Genomic DNA, 26,406 nt, shown 5'->3' with positions numbered 1-26,406 from the left:
TCTGCAGCATGGGGCACGGGTCTCTTGCTGGAGGATTCTCTGCACCTTGAGGTCTTTAAACCACGATTTGAAGACTTCAATAACTCAGACATAGGTTAGGGGGTTGTTACAGGAATAGGTGGGTGAGATTCTGTGGCCTGCATTGTGCAGGAGGTCAGACTATATCATAATGGTCCCTTCTGACCTTAAAGTCTATGAACACTAAGTGGCTTTAAAGGAGCCAGACCCAGCCAACAGAGAACTCTCCCTGCACAGAGGACCCCACACACTTCTTCTGTAAGGGGAGCTATACGAGTGTCTGCAGTATTCTAGGGCAGGGAAAAGTGGGGATGTGGTGGGTTGGAGCAGAGTTATGCTATGGCCAGTCAGCCGCTGGTGTGGTCCTGAGGGATTTTGCACTGGTGGCATAAGTTACAGCTGCTGTGTGCATTCTCACTCAGGTGCCCTCGTTTAAAAAAATCAGTTCCCCAACTTTTCATTTTAAAGAACTTGTCAAGGTTGAAAGACCTAAGTTTGAACTCTTTGTTAGAATAGTCCATGTAACATTTATAAAATACTCCTCTCTTTTCCCTCCAACCCTGGGCTCTACCTGAGGGTGCGGTAGGGGGGTCACAACCACTGAACAACATCACAGTAATGCACAACCTTCCAATGAGAACCCTGCGTGCTCATGCACTGAAGAGAATTAAATGGTCTATGGAAGGAGATTTCAGTGTCAAGCATGCAGAGATTCCTGTATAGAGTGGGAGTGAAACAGTATTTTTTTAAAATATGAAAATTGTACTTTAAAGTCTGGTTCTTCTTTGAAAAGTGCATATACAAATAAGTATTCACAATTTTTCATTCCTATTAGTCCTGCGGAGTCCACACAGCTAAGGGAGAGTGACATGGATTCTATTTCTTGTGTATCAAACTGTTTATTAAATTCTAATTACAAGATCAATCGATTATACCTGTGCAAGCCCAATGAAGACAGTGAGGATGCACAAGCATCAATGAGGGAAGAATTTGACTTTACCAATTTTTTTAAACTAGGGGTGATGTTCAAGAAAAAAAGTCCCCAGCCTGACTTTCAGACCCACCATAAGTTTGCAGGGCTGGCATTAGGAAAAAAAATAAAAACTTGTCAACTTAGCACATTTCAACCAAAGAGTGTGAGGGGATAATTACAGCCTGTGCAGTTCCGGAAAAACCCTCTCTTACCTGGACTGTGCTGGCAGCACCCACCCACAACATTTGCAAAAGGACTAGCTTTCCCCATGACCCACTGTGGGCATTATGCAAGTTGTCCTTTCCTTTGGGAGCTGGGAAGGAATTTTTCCCTCGCCACCAATTTGGCTGAGGCAGGGTGGGTTTTTTCACATTCCCCACACCAGATTTGGGACCGAGTGGGATGGGGCCAGGGGTCTAGGTTATAAGGTAACTGCTTAGCACATAAAACTGGTGCCAGATGTCCAGTGAAGGTACTTGGTATGGAAGGGGTACTGTTATCAAATAAAATGGACTGGAAAAGGATTTGAAGGAAAGCATCCCTTAAGGGAGCTGACAAAGGGTTTTTGGGGGGCTTCTATAACTAGTACAGGGGGAAGCAGACTCCTCCTTTTCTCTAGCCCCCTCAAGGGAACTGAGGAAGAGGGTTCCCCACTCCTGTTATAGTCCCCCTTCACCTCATGCAAGGGGAGGGCAGCAGAGTCCCAGCAACGGGATTGTGTGGAAATGATTGAAGAAACGATGATGACCTGCACTGTCCTGTTTATTGCCGGGTACTCCCAGGTATGTTAGGTGAATAAAGTTGCAACCTAATTAAACCACATTCATTGCCTCCTGTCTTGCTGCTGATATGGGCAGACAATTGCACTCAACAGGGATACTGTACATGTCAAATGGCAGGTCAGAGGAAATGCAATTTTTACACCATGGAGATTTGCTTAGAGTGACTGCAGGTTTGCCCAAACAATCTTTTGTTTATTTAACTGCATTTTAATGTATACACAAAGTGACCCACTCTTAAAAAGACAATCTCTAATGTGTTGCATGTATAAGGAATGGGAAAATGCCTAAAATTTCACCACACACAGGGGACAGTCTGCCTTGAAAGGCTTACAAAGGAGTCATGTCAGTCTAATTAATGTGGGAAACACGTAATGAAATAGGGAAACCCCATTTTCCATGTGCACCTTTGAAAAGACCCTAGAAAAATCAATTCCACCATTTCTATTAGTCCATCAATTCTTTATGTTCCTGCTGCTGCAGTGTGAATGTGTGACAAGGCGGAAAAGGCAAGGTGGCAACTGCCTCAGAAACCAGCCACTGCCTCCCAAATCATCTTCCAAAATAGCTTTACAGATTCTGGAAGCAGCCCTCCTGAAGATTTGTGGCGTGGAAAGCAGACAGCCAGCATGCCCCAAAATGAACAGGAAGCCCTTGGAAACAGGGTCATGAAGGAAGAAATGAGTGCCTGGAGAGGATAGGCAGCTGTGTAATAACATCCCTCATTACTTCAGTCACTTCTCTTCATACCTACTATGAGTTTGGCTCCCAAAAAGTCAACTACTTCAAATGTCCTAAATTACTGTTGCCCTAAGTAGCAATACTACAAAAGGGATGTGGGCCAACTGCAACCCACCAGGTGCTCTGGAGCTGGCACTGTTGCTGCTGTCTGTAGGAATGGACAGGCTGTAATTGCCGCTGATCTCTGCCCTCTGTGAGAGTTGATGGGCCTGCTTCCTGGCTGTTCTGCTCGCCAGCTGGCAACTTTCCCCAAAGGGAACTATGCAGCAGAGAGTAGCCCAAGAAAAGCCCACTGAACTGGCTGGGGAAAGTGGTTCTTTCCACATGGTTTTTTACAGAGGAAGGTGAGTGCTTGGCACCAGCATCTAATCTCAGTGAAGTTGCACAGTTCTCATGATTCACAGCGATGAGTCACGTGGCTGAAAGGTGCAACTGATTCTATGTGTAAATTGGCACCAAAAAATTGACCACCACATTCTGTGCGACAGACTTGCTGTGCTCAGTCACAGCACTAGATGATTAAGGGGCTTGCACATAGTTTTCCCTTGTAATTCTTTAGTAAAATGTACATGTAATACTGCCTAACTGTGAGGAGACCTATATTCAAATTAAAGATAAGAAAATACCACTGTTTGTTAGTTGTGTTCCTGGTCTCAAAAAAACAGTATTAGCACTCAACTTTAGTGCTGACATTTTTAGTCTCAATAGAATTCTGTATCTGTGTGGGGAGGGAGTTGGTTGTTGGCTATAATATTAATTTTTATGGCCTCATTTACGGAGAGTGCATTGAAGTTAATTTGTTGTACCTGTTTTAATGGAGAGTTTTTTAAACCTTGCCTTTTCCTCCTCAGAAAGAAAAAAAGCACAATTGCTGCTAAGTGTATAGCGATGGCCAAATGCTAACCTGCAGTTGTCTCTCCCTAGTATCTGCAAAAATAAATAGCCTGTAATTTCAGAAACAGCTAGCAAAAGTGATGTATTTCTGAGACAAGATCTCCCCTACCCTATATTTCACTATATTAATAATGATGATGTATTTTAGCCAAGAACATTTCTTACCTAAAAAATGGATTCTTTAAATCAAGGATGTTACCAGATTTAAAGCCTGTCTGGTCCACCACAGCCACAATCTGAATGTCGTAACTCTGTCTGTATCAAAAATAAAAAGTACAAAAAAGACAATATAACTGATCTACAATTATATCGGTAACACCTGAAGTCAAATAGTGACATTGTCAGCATACCTAGTGTTTGAGTTGCAAGTATTTGGTACATGTAAAATGCAAGGGGATCAATACCTCCGATTTCATACATGCTTGACTAAATTAATTCCTTATTCACAGCCAATTGGTAAAATGTACAAAAGTGCCTGGATGACTTAGGACCCAACATCTAAAAGAAGCTGCATAATATGCATTCATTGCAACTGAGGCTGACATTCAGAAATGAATTTTGTTGGCCAAAAATGCAGTAAATATCATTATTTGATCATTACAATATGCAAGGCAGTGTATTTCTTGGTGAGTGTACCACACATTGAGTGGTAGTACAAAATAAATGGCCAAATAATTTTAGCCACCCGAGTGCAATCACCTAGAAATGCATTTTCTGTAGGGACTTGTTGATAGGAAATGGAATTTACACATACAAGTAAGATAAACAGTAAAGATAAGTGCATCATTACTATAGATGACACCGTTGGTGGCCAGTCCAAAAGCTCAATTTGTGTCCAAATTTCTGAATAAAAATCTTACTCTTTGTCTCTAGGCAGCACCAGTCTAGCTTGTCATTAAGACCCAGGAAATGCTCTGGGCATTCTGCATTGAGTATTGGTATTACTACAGGTTTGTTTTCATGTCGCAGAACCATCTAGAACCTCACAGAGTTCCTATTTTCCACAAAACTCAAACCGGTTTTAGGGTTCTCAGCACTAATTCAAGTTGATGAACCACTTTTCAACTTAATTTAAACCCTCTTTCTCCTGATGTGAGTCACTATTTAATTTTTTTTCCATAGGGGGAGGCTGAGGACAAGCCCAAAACTGAAGGAATTATTTTTAGATGTTGGCATATTTTTTTCAGTTGCTACTGCCTCTGAAGATATGCACTATTTGTATTCTTGTGCATGTATTTTTGCGTCTACGTGCAAAAGAATGATTGTCACAGAGGGCTGCTGCCCTGAGCAGGAGACAGAGGACTCTGTGGAAGAGTTGGAGGAACCAGCAGCCATGCTGATTGGCCTGCTAGAGGCAGTTCCAGTTGGTCGATAGTGAGGACAGTGTTGTTGTAGCTGTGTTAGTGCCAAGATATTAAAGTGACAAGGTGGGTGAGGTAACATCTTTTACTGGACCAACTTCTGTTGGAAGGAGAGACAAGTTTTTGAATTTGCACAGAGAGTAGTGTAAGTTCGAAAGTTTCTCTCTCTCACAACAAAAGTTGGTCCAATAAAAGCTATTACCTCACCCACATTGTCTCTCTATTAGTGGGGACATCAGAAACATGGCTTAATACAGTCCTGGGCTGCACTGGTATAACCCAGGACAGCGGAAATCCTCCCTTACATTGTTGTGTGGCATAAATTATCCACAACCCCATCTTTGCTAGTGGGTAAACTGCCAACTAGTGCAGCCCCATAAGTGAGTGAAACCAGACAAGAGGGGAGTATGACCAGGGCAGATAGAGGCAAGAGATGAATTAGCATCTCCGCTATCACCTGTGCTTTTATGGGATTATGATTTTGCTTTAAAGCAACTCTCCCCTGATGGATCCGCCAAGGGAAGGCAGCAGTACAAACACTGTCTTCCTTCAGGAGCAAGTTTCTTTCTCTTGCTGATACGGGGAGTAAAATTTGTAGAATTAGGGTAAATTGAGCCCTCAGAATGTTGCCCAGCTGAACAGAAAGACTGGAGAGAAATGCTGCCATGTGAATAGTCCAGACCAACTGTGTGCAGTGATAGACCAGATATAAAATGGTGGCAATGATGACAGGGGGGTATCTACCCCATGACTGAGTGGGTTTCCAGACTGGAAATCAGGAGAAATTCTTTAAATCAGACTGGAAATAAGGCTGGGACACTGAACCAGTGAGGATTAAGCATCTAGCAGATGGGTGATCTAAAGCAACTTTTTAATGACATATGAGAAAAGTATTGAAATGGTAAACAAGGCCATCCCTTGTAGATAGTTCTCAAAGCCATGTTAAGTAGACTACAAGTTAACATGTAGGCCTGTATTGTTAGAGTATTAAGAATAGATACTAATTGTATTTGTCTGTGTTTACCTATATCTTGTTAGAAGTTAACAGTGTAACCAGATTAGTTTGTGGATGCGAATTCCCTTTCTTGTCTTAATTACACTATATTATGCATGCATATGGTTCAGTTAGCTTTAAGATCAAAGATGTAAGATATTGAAGAAAATAATATTACTTACATTGTCTTCAGTTTAAATTGTCTATGCCATAATGGAATGCCTTGATAGTTTGAATGGCTAATTGCCTTATGTTAATTAATACTACTAGTGTTCCTGGGTATACATAGGAAATCGAAGTTAAGCTTTAAAGCAACAACATACACTCCTTCTTCTTCATCTGGGAAGGCCCTTGCTGTGATGTCTGCTGTCAAGAGGCTATCAGCCTGCTAGAGAACTATAAAGGAAACTTAGGGCTCAACCCTGTTGTATCTCAGATCTGCTTAAACTTTGTCCGGGGAAGTTCAAGCTGTAAGACTGAGGTCTCCACGTCTATTCTAGATTAGCCCTGCAATTTCTCATGGAAGAATTTGAACAAACTCTGCACATAGACTGCCTATTGGACTATAACCCATTGAACTGATTCTGGAAGGACTTCTACAAATTAGCAGGTTCACTATGTCTGTACGAAATAGGCCTAAGAACTTTATTCATATCTATATCTATACATATATAATGACCTTTCTACCACAGTAACTCTCTTTTCTTTTTTAATATATCGTAGATTTAGCTAATAAGAATTGGCTGTAAACATGTATTTGAATAAGATCTGAAATATTCACTGACCTGGTGGGTAACGTGTCCGATCTCTTGGGGCTGGTGGAACTTTATATATGGTGAATAAGGTTTTAAATAAACCTCAATATATAAACTGGGCTGTCCGGGTGAGAGCCAAAGGCTGGATTGCTTAAAGGGAACTGTATTTTAGCTTATGGTGACCAATAAGATATCACTGTAACTGCTTTGTTATTGGCTTGGTGAATCTAATTATAAGAATAAACCATCAGTTTTGGGGATCATCTTTCTTATTCTTTGGAGTTGGTCTTGACTGAGCATTCTCAGTATAGCCCCTCCAGCGACCACAGTCACAAAGGCATATGTTTTTAACGGTGAAAGCTATTCACCATTGGAACAATTTACCAAAGGTTGTGGTGGATTGTCCATCATGACAATTTTTAAACCAAGGTTGGAGGTTTTCCTAAAATATCTGCTCTAGGAATTATTTTAGGGGAGTTCTATCACCTGTGTTATTCAGGAGGTCAGACTAGATGGTCACAATGGTCCCTTCTAACCTTGGATTTGTATGAATCTATGAACTCTATGCAGTCCTTGATTGCTTCTGGCTGCCCAGAGAGCAGAGGTGGCCAAGGGTGCCTTAATACATTTTTGGTTGGCAAGAAGGTTTGACCTTTCCTTTTGCATGAAAACCTTCCAATTATGTATGCTTTGGTAACATCCACAATGGATAATTACAATGCATTGTATATGACAGTATCTTTCAAGAGCATTTTGAAACTTTGTCTAGTGCAGAATGCGGTTGCTTGCTCTCCCTCACACGGAACAGATTACATTGATGCTCCATGGACCACACAGGCTTCCACTTCATTACCTGATGCAATTCAATATGTTGCTTTTAACGTATAAAGTCTTGTATCATTTGGGTCATGTAAATCTTCAAGACCACCTCTCTGTGCAGCTGAAATTGGCACTCTTTAGCAACCAGCCTCTATTTTTGTATGTATTGGTGCTGTAGACAGGGTACCCTCATTAGTCTAGTAGGGACAGTTTATTGACTCTAGGGCAGGTTGAAGACCTTAATTATCAATTTACTCATGCTCTTTCTGAGATGAGTGATCTAAATTTCTATGGAGTTGGGGAAATCTTTATTATTGTCAGTTGACAATGGTTCAGTTGGTATATGCATATGATTTTATATTTATTTTCTGCAGGATGGATTGATTTAAATCAGCAAGCAGGAAACCTTGATTTAAATCACGATTTTAATCTTGGTTTGCATTTATACTTTTTAGTGATTTTACTAAAGAAAGGTTCATTCTCACTGTTGGTTTGCATGTTGATTTGCAATCAAATTTAGCCTTTAAACTAAATTTGGTACTTCTTTTTGCTAACCAGGAAGATATAGTGTATCTACACAAATTTATTTAAGCACTTACATAGTTACACATACGAATGTTCACATTATTCATTTTTACAGTTTTTATTGTGTTAGAAAACAGTGAATGAGACATTTCTTATTTACTAGATGATTTTTGTACTAAATTCCACTTTCCATCCAAATGCATCTATTAAATCCTATTAAAAATGTACAAAACCAGCATTTTAAAATTATTTTTCAGTAATTAAATAAACCAGCCTTAAATGTGCTGGATACATAAAAACAAAACTAAGTTTATCAAAATTATTTGCATTTCAAACTGATTTATTAAACAAACAAAGAATTAACTGTAGTTAGTGAGTTGACAGACTGTTTCTGGTCACCATATGCCATATTTACAAAGGCATTTAGGCACCTACATATGTTAAATAGGCGCTAGTAGTATTTTCAGAAGTGCCTAACCTGCTTACATGCTTTTGAAAATTCAGCTAGACACTCATCTGCATCTTTAGGCACGTAAATATCTTTGAAAATCTAGTTTCATGGCCTTCAAGTTTTTAGAATTAATAGATCTCATCTTCTCCCGCCAGGCTTTTATTCACAGACTGGAAGAAGAAAATAAGCTTTCCTGCCTTTTCAGCTCCCAGTCAGTTTCTCAACTTTGAACGAACTAGTCTAAATGAAGAAGATAATCTCACTGAACCTTCAAGCTACCATGAAACTAAAAGTAACTAAGGCAAAAACTCTTTTGCGTAACAGAAACTGGAAGTACTTAAATGTGGAAAAATGTAAAATACCATCATTTGCTCTATTGTAAAGACTGAAGCAATACAGAAACTTAATGCAGTACAGTATATGATACTGTGACATATATAAAGTTTGAGTGGACCTTTAAATTTAAGATGTTTTCTCCCTGATTCTATATATAATTGAAAAAGAAGCACCCTTTAACCCATTACATTTTGAAGGAAGCTCATTGATGCAACAGACTTTTAAAAATTATTTAAATGACTTTAATAAATTATAGTAAATTTTGGACTTAACACAAGCTGTCAATTTAAAACAGGTTTATTTTCAAAAAGAAATATGTGTTTAATGTAAATAAAAGCATGTGATTTTTTTTAAATCACTGATTTTTATCCACCCTGATTTGCAGAACATATGCCACACACACAGGGCCAATTACACGCACATGTATAAACAGAGTGGATGTGGACAGGCATTCAGAGACCATAGTGACAAGTCTGTATTAAAAATCTAAATAGATAATAAGAATCAATTTTAAGGATTCATTAAGTGTCAAGTTTGCTTCTACGTATACTTTCATCTAATCTTTGCCATAAATATAAAAACCCTGTCCTTAAATCCTTAATCCAGCAAAATTACTAAAGACGCTGGGCCAAAAATCCATCAAAGAAAGCCAAGATACACTGGAACTTCCAGAAAGCTTACTACAGTTCATTTTCCAAGGCAGAATTGCAAGGAAGACTATACTACTATGAAATTACAGGAGCAGCTGTATGGTCACTTAGTGCAGCACACTGGTCCTCTCTTTACACATTTAGTAACTGATACTTTTTACTTTTGAAAGGGATGTATTGTGACTTGTGTTATTTATCGCCCTTAAGAAGAGCTCCTAACCCAAAAGCTTGGAAACTGGAAAAATTCCCACATTGGGCATTTATTGCAGGTGTGAATGAAATGCTTTGAGAGTGCTTCTACCATTTTTGATCTTATGGGAACACTCTGGACTCATACGGCATATATGCAGAGCTAAACAACAACAACACAATGATTCACATTTCTACATTTGCTTTCAGTTACAAGCACACATACATGCAGGTGTGCTAGACTGAAATGAACCAGCAGCGCAAACCAGTCTCTTCAGGGAATGTTTTCATAGCAGAGCACAAGGGTGATGGTTCTCAACTCCCATTGACAGCAAAAGAGTAGGAATGCAGCTAACTAAATCTGTTCTGACAAAAACGTACTCCTTAGAGAATCATCCTCTTCACTAGCCACACTAAAAAGGGAAGGTTGTGTCTCAGTGATATATGAGTAGCGTCGTAAACAGGGAAAAGTGCATCCATAGGAAATCCTTTTCGGAAGTGAAAATTAGTAAGGATATAGCACCACCTCCACTTTACTTGTCCCTAACACAAGAGTCACTAAGAGACAAAATATTCAAATCTGCAGAGGAAAAATGTTGCATTGAAAAAATGAGGGTGATGAATGCATAATAAGGTATCTCAAAAACCACTGACAAACTGGGACAGGTGTGCACTTCAAACCAACGAACACGCTGTTTCTGACAATGTTTTTCCTTCAGTGAAAATCAATTTTGCTGTGCTAAATTTGGGATTGTGTGGATAGATAGATGCTTATAGGCACTGAAAGCTGATCTGATCTTTAAATTGGTTGATATATCAAGTCATTTGGCAGATGTACATTCAGTTAGTAGTTTTTCCAGTCTCCCCATGATACATTGAAATACGCCTTCCATATTTTGGCAAGACGTGTTTCCTTTGGGCACCACAATGAAGGGTGAATTTATACCCTGCAGTCTTGGATGTAGAGATCTGAAGCACTAAAACAGACCCAATGCAGCCTGATTTTTCCATTTCCCCAGCTTTCTAGACTGTGCATTTGTATCCCTGATTCTTCCCTCTCTATACTACTGACTACCCTACTGAATGTAGCATTTTGGAGAACCTCAGCAACAGAGGCACACTACAACGAGACGTCTCCTGGAGTTGCTTTGCCACTTACCGTTTATTCGCTACAAACAGGACTTTCCCTGAGAGAGTTTCCCCTTCTTTGGCAAAGAGGGGAGTCTGAAGGAGGCAGCGTACTTGATACCAGTGAGTTAAAGGTTCTGTCGGAGCAGTTGACAACCAAACAGTTACCCTAAAAAAGAACAAAAAACCCAATACATAGGCTCCTTCTCATTTGTTGTATTAGAAAGCAACACAATTTATATACTTTAAACTACTTATGAATCAGTTGTGCAAAGTGCTAAATTCTTGATTTATAAGTGTCACTGATTTACCTCCATACCTCTTCCCTTCTCACATTTAGATGACAGACCCACACAATTAAGGTTCGATCCTGCATCTGAAGGATGGGAAATGGGCAGACATGCATCAGGGCATACATGCTCAGCAAGTCTGTAGGCAGCTACTGAATTAAAAAGCACTCAATAGCTGCCCTGAGGCCTTCAACTTCTCCTCCAGAAGTAACATCACAGCTGGGCTTCATGCAGTTCTGCTGGGAAGGAGGTTATTGCTTTCTAATGTCAGATAAGTGCTATTTTTTCTAATTTGAGGGACTTTCTTCCTATTCCCCTTCTTCTTACTGAAACAGCATTTTGTAAAACAGCTCCCTGGAAACCCATGAAATGGATATTGAAAGAAAAAGAGGGAGAGGGCCTTTTATTTTTTCCATAAGGGAAAAGTGGAAAGATTATTATTGATATAGTTTGTCTAAGTGGGAACAGCAGGAAAGGCAAGAAGGATAGAACGAAAAAGAAATTCAGTTATTCCTCCAGTCCTCTTTCCTTCATTCATAAACTGTTATTAGTTAGTGGACACTATTCCTTGTGTTAAAAAGCCAGAGGAAATGTGTGTTAAACTTGCATGGTGACTGATTCTGAAGGGATCTTATTTGATTTTTGTTGCTCTTTTTAAAACTTTAAAATACCCATCTGCCTTCAAAGAACAATCAAACATCTGTGGATTTGGTCCATGATGAAGGCGAGGCTTCAAATGTAACAACTTACATGTCTATTCTAATTTATGTGTTTGTAACACTGGTATCTGTGCACCTAGCCAATGTCAATTCAAAACAGATGTTCCCTACAAGACCTGTATTCTCTATTCTCTCTATTTCCAGGAATTAGGATGTTCATTTCTCCCCTATCTTCCCTCTGGTTTTTTCTGTTGATCTAATTAAGGGAAATGATGGCAAAGAGATGGGACTGTCCTGAAAATGGTAAAATTTGTGGCCTTTCCTTTATACTGTGGCAAGGAGTCTCCCTGCAGAGGACCACTCATTGAGAATGTCCTGTTTCCAGCTTTCATGCCTCAGGCCAATGAGATTTCCATAAGTCTCTAAGGAGACTGTGTTTGTGAAGATGGGGGCAGCCTGTGAGATATCCTCCATCCAGCCCATTGAGAGCTCTGAATACTAAGAACAGGAATTTAAACATGACTTGATATTTAAATGGTTATCTGATGCAGTGATCAAAGTTCCACTCCCGTCAGCCTATGCTGGTCAGCAGACAGGGTGCTGCATTCTACACCAAAATGGAGGCTTCTTTGGTTGATATGCTTCAATCAGCTACCACATAACTGGAAACTTTCTCTGCTGCTTTGTGCCACGTGGGGCTAAACATAGTCTCTATCCCAAATCCGCTTGCCAGTAACATTTGAGTTCTATATTAAACTACTACTTTAAAAAAAAGAGAAAAAGAAAAGAAGGAATGTAATGTTATTAGAAAAATCCTTATTCAGTGAGCCTTATATCGGGCTGATGAAGGGTATTTATTAATAAAAACAAAAAGAAAATCAAATAATTAAAGACTTAGCTTCCTGTGGTCTGGTAATAATTCTTTATTTCCTGAAGATGTTTCCAATTCTCTTATCAAGTTATTTAATATGAAAGAAAAATCCCATCCCCCATAGGACATGCTTTCTTTCGTTAGATTTAGGATGACATTCTCTCTGATGTAGAGAAGTTTACTTTTCTTTTCCCCGTGCAGCTTCACCACTTACTTTCCAGAATACTAATTCCAGAATACCAAGCAAAGCAGGTCCCAGCTGCTCTCTTGAGATGCCTCTGGCCCCCGCAAGAAAGACCAAGCCCAAAGTGAACAATTACAGCAATGTTCCTGTTCTTCCCCATAACACTGAACAGTTACACTCAAATAAGACAGTAATTAAGGAGTTGGTTTTGTGCAGAAAGATACAGGGATGGCACCTAAGAGAAAAATACTTAAAAATCCCAAACTATCACAATTCCTGAACATACCACAGATAAGATAACAGGGAACAACCTCAACCCACAAACTGCTGGAGGCAAGGCTGTCACTGCTGTGTTGTCATTCCCATGGTTGCTACCTCAACAAGGCATTACCTACTGGGAATAACACGACAAGTCCAACATTAAAGTAAGATCACACCTTCCTGCATGAATAAGGAGGCAATTTTTTCTGCATTTAATGTTTCATGGGAATGATTAAAAAAATACATACAGTGATCCCACAAATGCCACGTCAAACCAAAAAGCCAGGCCATGGATTAGTCCGGACTGCATCATCTGGAAAACGAAGGGGATTTCCACTCTGCAGGAGGAAAACTAGAATGTTGCCAGGTTAACATAGGAACATAGTGCAGAAAAAATTCCAACAGAAACATTCTACTGAAACCTGTCTGGTGGTGTTTTCCACACTTCTACCTTCACCACAACAATGTGTGCTTGAATGGTCACATTCCAGATAAAATCAGTTAAAAAAATTACACTGGATAATTCTTTTACATCATTTAGAAGCATATGATTTTCAGAAATGCTGAACAACTGCAAATCCTAATGAAATATCCAAGTGCTCAGCATCTCTAATGTTAGGCCACTCTGCAGCTTAACCCAGTGCTACTGCATTTTTGAGACAATAATCCAGACTTCTGTGTGGGGAGGGAGTTGTTTGTTTTTTAATATAAGGGATACTCAAATATGGTTTTTCAAACATAAAAGTCTGTTAAATTTTTAACAGCAGCTGCAGAAATTCACTCCTCAGAAGCAATAAATCCAGAATAATGACAGCAAGCTATTTGTAGGACTATATAACACCTACAATAGTCCTAATGATGTGTGTGTGCACGCTCGCACACATGAGAGGGATTCTCTGTACCTGCTTTCTTTTTCCCCATGATTAACACAGTTGTACAGTAGTTTTAAATAATGTTTCAAATTCAACCAGTGCCATACTTCTCAAAACTTTCATTAAAGATCTGTATGATGAAAGGCTTTCACCTACTATTAAAGGCAGGGCCGGCTTTAGGTCGATTCGCCCGATTCCCGGGAATCGGGCCAAGCGCCTTAGGCGCCTTTTTAATTTTTTTTTTTTTTATCCCGGTTGTGGTCTGCTCCGGAGTCTTCCATGGCCCCGCTCCCCTGACCAAAGCACTCGCAGGAGCGCGGCTGCCCCACAGCCCTGCTCTCCCAGCTGGAACTCCAGCCGGAGCACGGCAAACCCTACCCTGTAGCCCCGTTCTCCCAGCTGGAGTTCCGGGCCCTTTAAATAGCCCCCAGAGCCCTGGGGTTGTGGGGGGCTCCGGGGGCTATTTAAAGGGCCGGGGCTCCAGCTGCCTCTGCCACCCCGGTCCTTTAAAGAGCCGCCGGAGCCCTGCCGCCCCTATACATTCCCCAGGGCTCCTGTGGCTATTTAAAAAGGTCTGGGACAGGGTAGAAGCAGGGGACCCCCAGGCCCTTTAAATAGCCCCCAGAGCCCTGGGATAGCGGGGGGTTTAGGGGCTATTTAAAGGGCTGGGGCTCCAGCTGCCTCTGCTGCACCCCCTGCCCTGCCCGCACCAGCCCCGCCCCCCTGCCTGCAGCCAGCTCTGCACCCCGTGCCCACATCCAGCCCCTGCCAACCCCCCTGCAGCCCTGCCCAAAGCCAGCCAGCGCCACACACACCCCTGTCCGCACCAGCCCTACACATCCTGCCCTGCCCGCCCTGCCCACACCCAGCCCCGCACCCCCTGCCCTGTCTCCAGCCAACCCCTGCCACACCCCCTGCCTGAAGCCAGCCAGTCCCGCACTCCTCTGTCTCCAGCCCTGCCAACCCCTGCTACACCCCCCTGCGGCCCTGCCTGAAGCCAACCCACCCCACACCCCTGTCTCCAGCCAGCCTCGCACCCCTTGCCCTGCCTCCAACCAGCCCCATGTACACTGCTGCCCTGCAGCTCCCAGGGCAGTAACCCTGCACACCTGAAGGGGGCAGGAAGCAGGGATTCAATGAGGGGGGCAGGGAGCAGCTAGGACCCACACATGTGTACACCCCCAGGGAGTGGCGGGGACCCACACATGTGAAACAACAGTAAATAATAACCAATCAACAGCATATAAGATGCAATGTACATAATATATAATTGTATTATTTATATAGTTATGGAAAGTAAATAGTACATGGAAGAAATGAAAGGCCTTTTTTTTTTTAGTCATCCTTGCAAGGGCCCAGCCGAAAATGTTCAAATTGGGCCCCGCACTTCCTACAGCTGGCCCTGATTAAAGGCAACAGTCTTAAAAAGATTTAAGCATGTGCTTGAGTTTAGGCATACAAGTGGATTCCCTGGGGATCTTTAACATACCACCAAAACAGCCACTGGAACAGAAGAGACATGGATTCTCACCCCTTCTAAAATCTCTTACAGCAGAGTCAGCACTGACCAGAAGTCCAATTTTTTGTAAGGAATTTGAACTCAGCCTTCTAAATAAAGCTGATCAAAAAACAGAATTTCCATCCTGCAGAAAATTCAGGTATTTCAACATCTTTTTCCCATCTCAAATCAGGACAAAAAGTCAAAATATCGTAACTCGTTCTGAAAAAATATTGTAAAATGTTCTGGAAATTTTTTTTAAAATGTTGAAAGGCTTAATTTAAGCTTTTCAATTAAAATAAAAATTTCATCACTCCCCCACTGAAATGTTACATTTTGAGTTGAGTCGATATTTGCCTCTGCATCTGCCTGAACCATGGGACTCCCAGGATGCAAATGGCAACTCAGTGCACAGACAGACAGACTGTAGTGCCTTACGGGACATATAGTCTGGCTGGAGAGCAGGTCCTATAGAAAAGAATGGGGCCATGAGAGACCTGGAACTACAAGTGCCAATGGGGCCCTCAGTAGTGCAGGCAGATGCAGAGATTAATGTTGACCTGAAACATCAGGTTTAAATTTTACTAACAGAAAACTCCATTAAAAATCTCTCTTTTCTTGCAGAAAAACTTCTATTTAGATTAGGGTCATATTTCCTGCAAGCTTTACTCCTGAACCAGAGGCAAGCATGCTGCTAATTAAGCCAACAGGCAGTAAAATATGACTTCACTTCACCTCCAGGATTACCAGTAAGGCCTGGTCCACACTACAGCGTTAAATCGATTTAAACAGTGTTAAATCGATTTAACGCTGTACCCGCCCACACTACAAGGCACTTTAAATCGATTTTAAGGGCTCTTAAAATTGATTTCTGTTCTCCTGCCCAACGAGAGGAGTTACCCTAAAATCGATATTACTATATCGATTTAGGGTTAGTGTGGACGGAAATCGAAGTTATTGGTCTCATTCTTTTACTGAGCTACCCAGAGTGCACTGCTCCGGAAATCGATGGTAGCCTAGGACCATGGACGCACACCACCGAATTAATGTGCCCTAGTGTGGACGCGGAAAATCGATTTTATAAAACCAGTTTTATAAAACTGGTTTTAATAATTTCAATTTTATGCTGTAGTGTAGACGTGGCCTAAGTAAGGCAGTACTTCTGGGAACGACATATCACTGGCTAAGTAGCTACACTCAAATCTCTGCCTGGGAATATGAACCATAAAATTAACACTTGGAGGGAATGGTAATAATCAGAATAGTGATGTTCACCAGTTTAGAGGAAGGTATGGGTAGCATACTTAAATATTTCTTGTGAGACTCACTGAAGCAAGCCAGCATACTAACCAGGTAAAACTGGGAAGCAATCCTCTCTCACTAGACCATGCTATTGTGCCATAAAATACAATTGACTGCAACTCAGACTGGAACTATGGGAGGTCTGAATTTCATCGAAAAGAGCCTGGCAAATGTGTATAGGAATCTGTGTCTGTCTGTAGTTCCTGTGGTGTTCCCTGGAAGAGACCTGAAAGTTCTCCTATTCCGGGAGGGTACACCTCATTCCAGACGTGTACCTAGGGACTGTCAAACTGCACAGTGGCCTAAAGTTCGGGGGAGGAATCCTCAACAAAAAATTTAGAAGCAGGTGGCAGCCAAAGAAGCATCATTAGGAAGCTAATAAGGTGCAGCTAAGCCTTTTTAGGCTGAATAATTTAAAGAAGAGTGTTACTCCAAGAAAGGAGAGGGACATGTAGGACAGGGGGTTTGTGGCGATGTTACCAAGTCAAATAGGGATTGGAATCTTTCACAGTATGTAGACTGCACAGTGGGGCTTGGTTTGTCACCAGGATGAAATGGGCCCCTGCAAATAGTGCTACAGAGAAACCACTGCTCCCTGGTATACAGATAATGTATTTCTATAGTGAACTTGTTTGACCCAATCTCTCTCTCTCTTTACAGGAATGAAAACATGTACAAAGGCTACTCCACCAATGCCTTTTATAATTAATTAATCTAAAGCCAAACAGCAACTACCTTCCCTGACCCCTCATTCACGCAGCATTTTATCTTCTTGGTGCTGGAGGTACTGCACAAAATAAAGGAGCTGTTACGAATGTTGTTTCTACACCATCAAGCTTTAGTAACTTAGCTGTACAAAAGCTATTTTCCACAGACCTTATTGAAAGAGAGAGAAAATACATTCTTGAGTCAGGATAATCATAAAAACTAGAACAAAATTGCAGTGATTTTCTAAGGCTTGTCAAACAAAAGGCTCTGCATTGTTAAGATGCTGAATGAGCCAGCAACACATTCAGTCTCATAATTTCCACTGAATATTAAAAACAAAAGCTAAAAGAACATCAGGAATAGGAGAACTCAAATGGAATCTCTTAACCATACATATTTTTAATACAAATCTCAAGCAGGCTGCATATCACAGCGACTGTCTGTATAAACAAAATCGCCACATAATTCGGCACAAGTGGTGGCAACCTGTGTACCACACATTTTCCCATTCAGATTCGGTGTTAGCTTCAAAGTTTTCCTGATGCCCAAGGAAATCTTTCAAAGCCTTGTTTTCACCTCCCTCTCTGGCAGGTTGTAAGGATTAATGAATTTCTGTAGAGAACTCTGAAGATGAGAAGCCCTATCTAATAGGGATGTGTGCCATGAATAATAATCTCCCCAATGGCCTGAATCTTGGCATGAATGTTCCTAAATATCAGTAAATGTCATCCTCAACCCTGCAAAATGGTCACTCTTCTTGAAGAAAATAAACACACAAGCTATTATTTTCCCTCCTCTTTAGAGGGATTTTTCTTTTCTTAGGTTCGTTCCCAATAAACTACTTTTAATGAAAATCCTGCTGCCTCAATACCAGTCACTGAACGAATTTACTATCCCTGATGTTGCATATGTGCCACTGTTGTAGGGGGTAAGAGGGCACTGCAGGTGACAATTCTGGTACATTGCTAGAGCCACGCAAGTAATGTTCCATGGACCACAGCTCCAGCCAGATCCAGCAGCTTCTTCTAAAAACACAAATAATTAAAAAGCTGAGTAAGAATATGACACTGATCTATACTAACCTATGCAAATCTTCCTCTTCAGCTTCTGTAAAGTTAACAGTGTACTTCACTGTTCGAGCCATCAAAATTCTGATGTCGAAAGTGTCCTGAGAGAAAAAGTCACAAATGTTATCATTTTGTCTTGTCACCTTCTAAACTAGGTATCTGATAAAAAAGAAGATATCTTTATTTATTTTAATGACACATTCTCTTTAACACGTCTCTAAAAAACACTCGACTTGGGTTTACATTACTATTATCTGCAATTAATGCATTTGATAGCTCACTTATGTTACAAAACTTTTTTAAAGGCCCTGCTAAATCATATAAAAATACTTTTTGTTTTGTTTTCATCAACAAACACACAAATAATTCATGTGGACTCCTCCACCACATGTACAATGTTTGACCAATTAGAGAAATCTGGAGCTATGATGAAGAGTTAACTACAGGCGAATCAAAATTAATTATGCAGAATAGTAACCAGGCTAGGAGCAGTCAGAACACCCATAATTGAAAACATCTTTTTCCCACCTCTTTTTGCACATCCACTAATCCAGACCCTCCATGGACCACAAACTCCCAGTCGATGCTAAAATCTTAGCACAAACTCTGCTTGTGATATACACTGAATTTAAAAACTGAGTCCCAATGGGGAGTGAAGTATATGTATGGGGAAAAGGCACATCCCAGGGTTTTTTTTTTCTTTTAACAACTGTGTGCGGTTTTTAATAATACACTTTATTATTGATCTTAATGGAAGGGCATAAATTAAGAAAACAAAGACTTATAAACCAAGCACACATCTTTACATATACATATATATCTTATATAGGACATGCTTTACCTCTATAGATTAGCTTCATTCTCTAGTGGACTGCCAGAAAGCGTGATATAACCAGCACAGTATGCATGCATGTTGGAGAGCTAGACTGAATAGCTGCAGAGACCTCACAGAGTGCCTGAGCCCGGGCTGGTGGCAAATTTTTGAAAAGCTCAAAATTTAAATGAAAAATGAATTTTGTTACTTTTTGCCATTTTTCAGTCAAATGGAGTCAGACCTGATGCCAAAGACAGAGAACAGAATTGAAGAGGCTTATTCTGAGGCAGCCAGTAAATAGGAACATATGTAAAAAAAATAATGGTTGTCTTTATATAGAAAGCTGGTTACCAGCTTGATTTTTTTATTTTGTTTTAATTTGTGTGGTAGAGGAGGGAAGGGAGAAACAAAAGTATAAATCAAATTCCAGCTGAAAGCTGCAATGCCTCTTTTAAGGATTCTGACCCCGCGAGAGTTGGGTGGAGAGGGAGAGACCTTTACATGCAGTGGACAAGGAAGGGACTGTTCAGAACTGTGAAACCATGGAATTTACAGGTTTAATGCTTTTGGAAAGGCACCAATATCCCTAAAACCCAGGAAAACAAACTAGAAATGGCAAGACATGAGTGGTTTAATGATAAGTAGCCAAGAAACCAATGACTAGAAAGTTGTAAAAACTAAAGTGCTTTGGGAATCTAGTTTTCTTTTAATTCTGTAACAAAACCCACACAGGTTTGTTTCAAAAAATCATCAGCAGCTTGTAAATGTAGGGCAGTGGTGGCGATGGTTTGAGAGAAATCAAACTGAAAGGTAGAGGGACAAGCTAGGTTTCCTCTTTAAGTAGGGTGCACAAGGTGCACAAGGGGCGAACAGCTAATGCTGAGCTTGTGTCTGGAGCTGAGGAAACTCTGGGTCTCTAGACTAGGTCATTTGAATTTATTGTATTGATATCCATGTTACGGTTTTCAAACATAGTATACCAAACTCGGTACAGAGTCCTGATCACATAACAGATTGACATGGGCATAAGTGGTGACCCCTGGAGAAACAGAGTGGCAGTTTAAATTAAAGAGAGCTCAAAAGTATTAATTTTCAAAGCCAAACCCAAGTGCATTCAGCCCTATGACCTGCCTGAAATTTTGCAGAGTCACTTCGGATTGCAACTTTACTTTGAAAAGTTGTCTTCTCAGGAGCTCACCCAACATAACAATAACTCTGTTTCATCTGTATGCTAACATCTCTTTTGGCTAAGCAAATGTCAGAACCTCATTTACTATTAGGGTGCAGGTGAAGGAGACAGAAATACTTATAAGGGAGCCGTGCTTCCAAGGACATAGGAGTATGGGGGGAATAGGAGCAGGTAAGCCACAAAGATAGCTGGGCTTTTCTGGAGGATGGCCTAGAAACTAGACAATCTGCAGGCTGTATTGCCCCCTTTCCCCTTGAGGAAAAACTTTAAGTATAAACTCATTGCACTTTCTGTTCCAGAGGTTTCCTTCCAAGAGGGTAGCACGTAACACATCTCCTCTGAACAATCTCTCTGTTGGCTTTCACACCAGTAAATGTAGAGAAGCAAGGAGGAGATGGGATGCCATTAGGATCAATCATGACAGTTTGGCATACTATATAAAGTAGCTGCCACAGGGGCATACAACTCTGCACTTCTGTTATTCATGACAAAAGGAGGAAGCCAGGTATAGTACATAGAGTAATTAACCTCTGACTGGGATGCTCCTGGTTCTAACAGAACTGGTCACTGGAAGCCAAAGTTCTGTACACAAATCAAACGACGCTATACAGCTAGGGTTCGAGCTCTCCTAGACAGGGTACTGCAAAACTTCATGGAGGGGATGAGATAGGCAAGAGAGAGAGAAAATACTTACTACGATAGGCTGTCGAAAGTACTCATCCACCGCTGCACTGCGGAGACTGGACAGATTGACCCCATAAAAACACTGCTGGTACCTAGAGACAGTAATGTATAGTAAAATATTTAGTGGAAGAAGTCTCTCGGGGCTCTCACACCCAGAGGATCCATGCACAATTATGTCTCCAAACAGAATGAGATGTGTGGCTGAACACTTAAATCACTCGTAGAATTTGTAGAGAGCTCAAATCATCTCTGTCCCCACCTCACTCTTCACCCCCACACACCACATATGCACATTCCGGGTTATTTCCTGGCATCAGTGAAATTGACTGCTGGTTAGACTATCTAGTGCATTGTTCCCGGTTGAGGAATCTGATGTCCTCAGGTGAACTGGCGAGAGGCCTCTCTGCATCAGGAAAGACTTCCCGTACTTCATCTCTCACTGGCATGGCACAGAATCCACAGACCAGGGGAGGGGGACCTAACGTGGCTTTAAGCTACCTTTGTGCCCTCCCAATCCTGGGCTGCTCTAGGAACTGGAGAGGCTTCTGGAACAATTGAAAACTGCCCCGAGGGCCTATTCTAAGATATGGCAGCCTCCCTAGGCTGCCTTGTTGGCTGCAGTGATGCCCCAAAACCCTACAGCACTGGAGGGTGCAGCCCCACCCTGACACACCCCTGCAGCCCTCACCGTGCCCCCTAAGCTTTCAAGGGTGTCCTCTGAAGACATCTTATGGCTGTCTCCACAGTGCCTGTGCTGAGGGGAACTGTACCCTAGCTGGATCAAAGACTATTAGGGCCCCTATACATGACTCTCGCCCTTTTACCAGGCATAAAGGGGAAATTGGTGAGAGGATCTCACCCTAAGTGAATAGGACTTTTTTTAAACAATAGAGACAAGTTACACGCTCAGCTAACCAAACTGTGCCAAGCCCTATCAGCAAATCCAGCCTCCCTGTAAAACTCCTTTGAAATTAAAAATACCTGCTGCCAACAACTACCCAGAGTCTGAGGTTTGACCCTCTTATCAATCCAATGGAGAGAGGAAAAAGGCTAGAGACACTCATTAAAGCCCAGGAAGATTCAGCAATTCTCTGGCAATATAAACAAAAAGATGTCTGCAACCAAGGCAAATTTTTAATAGTGAAATCATGATCCAGATGCAAAATCAAGGTCCCAAGTCTACTGCAGTCTCTGAAAACACCTTAGGAGAATTCTTAAAACCTCAAATTCCTGTTTTAATTTTAAAGACATCAAACAAATATTTTAAATATTGTCTGCATTTTTTTTTTTACAAAACACAATTTTTATGCTTAAAACAGGTTAAGAATGCCCCTTTCAGATGTATTAACTTTGTTTTAAAATATTAACTTAATTATTTAATTTGCTACAGTGTGAACTGTGTCCTATGTTCCATTTCCAAGTGAAAGATGCTTAAAGGGAGTACTGTACATCTCTTCTTAATGGTAAGCCTAGCAGAAGAGATCATCTACCACCAGTCACAGGGGATCTTCTACCCTTTTTCAGCATGATTACTGATGCACAACCAGAGAACCTCTTATCTATTGTGGTAGAAAGATCAGTTAATCAATTGAAACCTCCCCCATTCATATGGAGGGAGCATAAGAATTTCTGTGCATCTCAGTGACTGGTATTAAACACTAGACCACTCTCCCTTAAAATTAAGTCTGTGCAGTGTTAGTCAATGGACTATCCATTCAATGAAATGAATTATCTGGAGATACTAGAGAAGAAAGTCTGTCTCTCATTTAAGCTGGGGCAGTCACAAAGTATGCCAAAGGCAAAGAACAGACTGTTTTAACCACCTGGTGTATAATTATGCTTTGTACCGATCTTCAGAAGGTTTTTCACAACAGAAAGAGTGGTCCTCTCTTATAAGATATGTTGCAAACAACCACCCTTTCCAGCAATGTGCCATCCTTGACTTTGACACAAGTTAATTTGTATCTGTCAAGCATCAGGGTAAACTAGCCTTGAAGTGTGAAATAACTAATCCTGCCAGTGCCTCACTGGATCGTGGCCATTAGTGGATTTGGATAGTAATAATTCTGTGTTTGCATTAACTATGTCATCCTTCCGTCTCTCCATTAATAAATAAACTATGCATACTCCTAGTAACTAATGATACAACATGCACCAGGATTCTGCCATCAGGTTTTTTTGGACCTTTTCACAGACCTGATGTTTTCACAAGAGCCAACTCAAACTGCAGCTCCAGTCATTTCTTTTTTCTTCTGTTGCTTACAACAAGTGGGACAAAAATGTGAAAGATCTGCAGCAAAACCCCCTTCAGACACTATTAGCTATATAGGAAGGATTATTAAACATACAGCAAGCAGATTTTCTAAAAAACAAACCAGGGAGTTGAATGAAAAGGGAGTTCTGAGGCATGGAATTTTCTGCTTATACAGGTGCCGGCTAGCACGAAACTGCACAAGCTGGCACAACTTAAATGACAAAAAAAGGGCAGATAGACAGCCTAAATTTGCCACGGACCCTGTGCCCAAGGACTGCGCTAGGTATATCAGTATATCTTAGTACAAAGAGAAGACAACAGGGGATAAGTGAAGCACTGATAAAAACACTGCACTTTCAGGTCTAGAGACCTGGGTTTCAACTTTCTGCTCAAGGTTCAAATGAAGTTAATGTGTTGGTCTTTCCACTTAAACACCTGGCCCTGCAAAGTGCTCAGACACTCCAGGAGTTGCTGGATACCTTGTGTGATCAATTCCTGCTGGACACCCATCCACACTGAAAGACCACTGCATGATTTAGGATAACTTAGGATATGAATACTTCTGTTCCAGAAACTCCCAGGGCTGGAAAAACTCCAATGTTGCAGGTGCATTGGACTGTCCATGTAAACTCATGCAAAGTATGTAAGAGTTTATCCAGTGTTATTAGTCCAACACGTACATGGCAAATATATTCAAAGTTTATTTACCAAAAATAAGAAAAGGGTTCGTGAAATGAGCTGCTGAAACACTGGGGAAAGGATCCTGTTACAAAGACTGTAAACTCTTTGGGGCAGAGACCCTTCGTTTATGTTTGTACAACTTCCAACACAATGAGGTTCTAATCCTGATCCGGGCACTACTGTAATACAAATAATAATGAACATGATGGGGAAGTGAATTAAGTTCCCAGATCTGTGAAGGACTTCCAGACCTGAATGATTAGAATATTCCACTTCTATCATTCTCTTAGCAACCCTGTAGTGACTAGTTCTGAGTATTCACCTGAACAATTGTATCAGTGTGCAATATTCTAGGACACAATGTATGTTTGCAGGTGCTCTTAAATGCAGACTGGATATTTTTGTTAAGAAACTGGTTGTAGATAACGTCACCGGAACACCAGCTGTTCAGAGCTTGTGGCATTAATTAATGGCAGGGACAAGTAGAATTTCTGGCCATTAATACAGAGACTATATACATACTGTATATGTAAAGATAGATACAGACAGAATATTTGTGTGTACATCACACCATTTGTATTCTCCACTTGTAAGCTGTCAAATAGAAGTCTTACATTCCTAACGATGGAGATGAAGCATCACAAGCAACCTTAAAGTGAATGCTTGGATACTGCCAATAACATCGAGTTCTGTAGAGCCCTGTGAAAAAGCTGATATGTTTCTGCTTCAGACTGCTAATTCAGCATCTATTTCCCTCACTAAGCGATAACAACCCCTATTAATCCATCCCTAGTTTCTACTATGGCTTCCCAAGGAAGCTGGCACATGGAACAAAAAACAAAATATTGGTCCCCATTCCACCCAATTTGTAGTTTATTACAATCTTTTTTGTATTCTTGAGAATAACCAAACAGAGCAGAAGCTAAAGATTAAGTGGGGAGGAACTGAAATGATAGATACAGTTTGAAAACATTTTTTGATGAGATAAGTTTGAGTAACAGAGTTGATGTAATATACTTCAACTTCTGTAAAACATTTGACTTGGTACCACATGAAATTTTTGAATAAAAAACTAGAATGACACAAAATTAACATGGCACACATTACATGGACTAAAAAATGGCTAATAAATAGGTCTCAACTGTAAATGGGAAATTCTTCATCAAGCAGGTATATTTCTAGTGGGGTTCCACAGGGATCAGTTCTCGGCCCTATCCTATTTAACATTTTTATCAATGACCTGGAAGAAAACAAAATCATCACTGATAAAGTTTGCAGATAACACAAAAATTGGGGGAGTGATAAATACTGAAGAGGACAGGTCACTGATACAGAGCAATCTGGAGCCCAAGCAAACAATATGCATTTTAATACAGCTAAATATAAATGTTATCTAGGAACAAAAAAGTTAGGCTATGCTTGCATGATAGGAGACTATCTTGGGAAGCAGTGACCCTGAAAAAGATTTGGGGCTTATGGTGGACAATCAGCTGAATGTAAGTTTCCAGAGCGACACTATAGCCAGAAGAAGCTAGTGCAATCCATAAAACGGGTAATCTCAAGTAGGAAGAGAGAGGTTATTTTAACTCTGTATTTGGCACTGGTATGACTGGTGTTGGAGTACTATGTCCAATGCTGATGCCCACCATTCAAGAAGGATGTTGATAAATTGGAGAGGGGTCAGAGAAGAGCAATGAAAATGATTAAAGGATTAGAAAACGTCTTTTCGTGGTAGACTGAAGAGCTAAATCTCTTTATCTTAGCAAAGAGATGATTAAAGGTTGACTTAGTCATAGTCTATAACTTCCTACCTGGGGACCAATTATTTGATAATGGTCTCTTCAGTCTAGTAGACAGGTATAACAAGATCCAATGGCTGGAAGCTGAAGCTAGACAAAATTCAGATGGGAAATAAGGCCTTATTTTTTTTTCTAACAGTGAGGGTAATTAACTACTGGAACATTTTATCAAGGGTCATGGTGGATTCTCCAACACTGACAATTTTTAAATCAAGATTAAAAAAAAAAGAGACATGCTGTAGTTCAAAAGGAATTATTCTGGTAGAGTTCTGTAGCCTGTGTTACACAGGATGGTCACAATGGTTGCTTTGGAATCTATGAAAAGCCCACTTGAAGTTGTTTCTATTTTTTCTAGACTCTAGATACATAAAAACACTTACAATTTTCTCACATATAAAATTACAAATTAGACCTCGCTCTGAGCTACAGTGATGCAAGTCTGTAGAACTTCTAGATTTAAACCAATGTAACTGAGGGCAGATTCTGGCCCTATATTTTCAACTAAAATACAGTGTTTTGGACACAGAGAATTAGGCTGCTACACTGAAGAGAAACATTGACAAGCATCACTGTTGTCTCTAAAGCAGGTAGAATTGTTTCATATAAGCATAAAAGTTGCCATACCAGATCAGACAGCTGGTCCACCTAATCCACTACCCT

The 26,406-nt window shown here is 40.7% G+C and overlaps 1 protein-coding gene across 1 annotated transcript in view; it reads right to left on the bottom strand.

Moving 5' to 3' along the window:
- LOC127046774 (histone-arginine methyltransferase CARM1-like) overlaps positions 1-26,406 on the bottom strand; it is a 129,299-nt gene that overhangs the window by 3,957 nt on the left and 98,936 nt on the right. The window contains 5 exon segments of the mRNA XM_050944286.1: positions 3,571-3,660; positions 10,645-10,782; positions 13,127-13,216; positions 18,341-18,426; positions 21,023-21,104. Of these exon segments, the coding sequence (XP_050800243.1) occupies positions 3,571-3,660; positions 10,645-10,782; positions 13,127-13,216; positions 18,341-18,426; positions 21,023-21,104 (486 nt within the window).

The sequence above is a fragment of the Gopherus flavomarginatus genome, chromosome 3 (assembly GCF_025201925.1).
Source record: "Gopherus flavomarginatus isolate rGopFla2 chromosome 3, rGopFla2.mat.asm, whole genome shotgun sequence".
Lineage (NCBI taxonomy): Eukaryota > Metazoa > Chordata > Testudines > Testudinidae > Gopherus > Gopherus flavomarginatus.
This window is presented reverse-complemented; position numbering and strand designations above follow the sequence as displayed.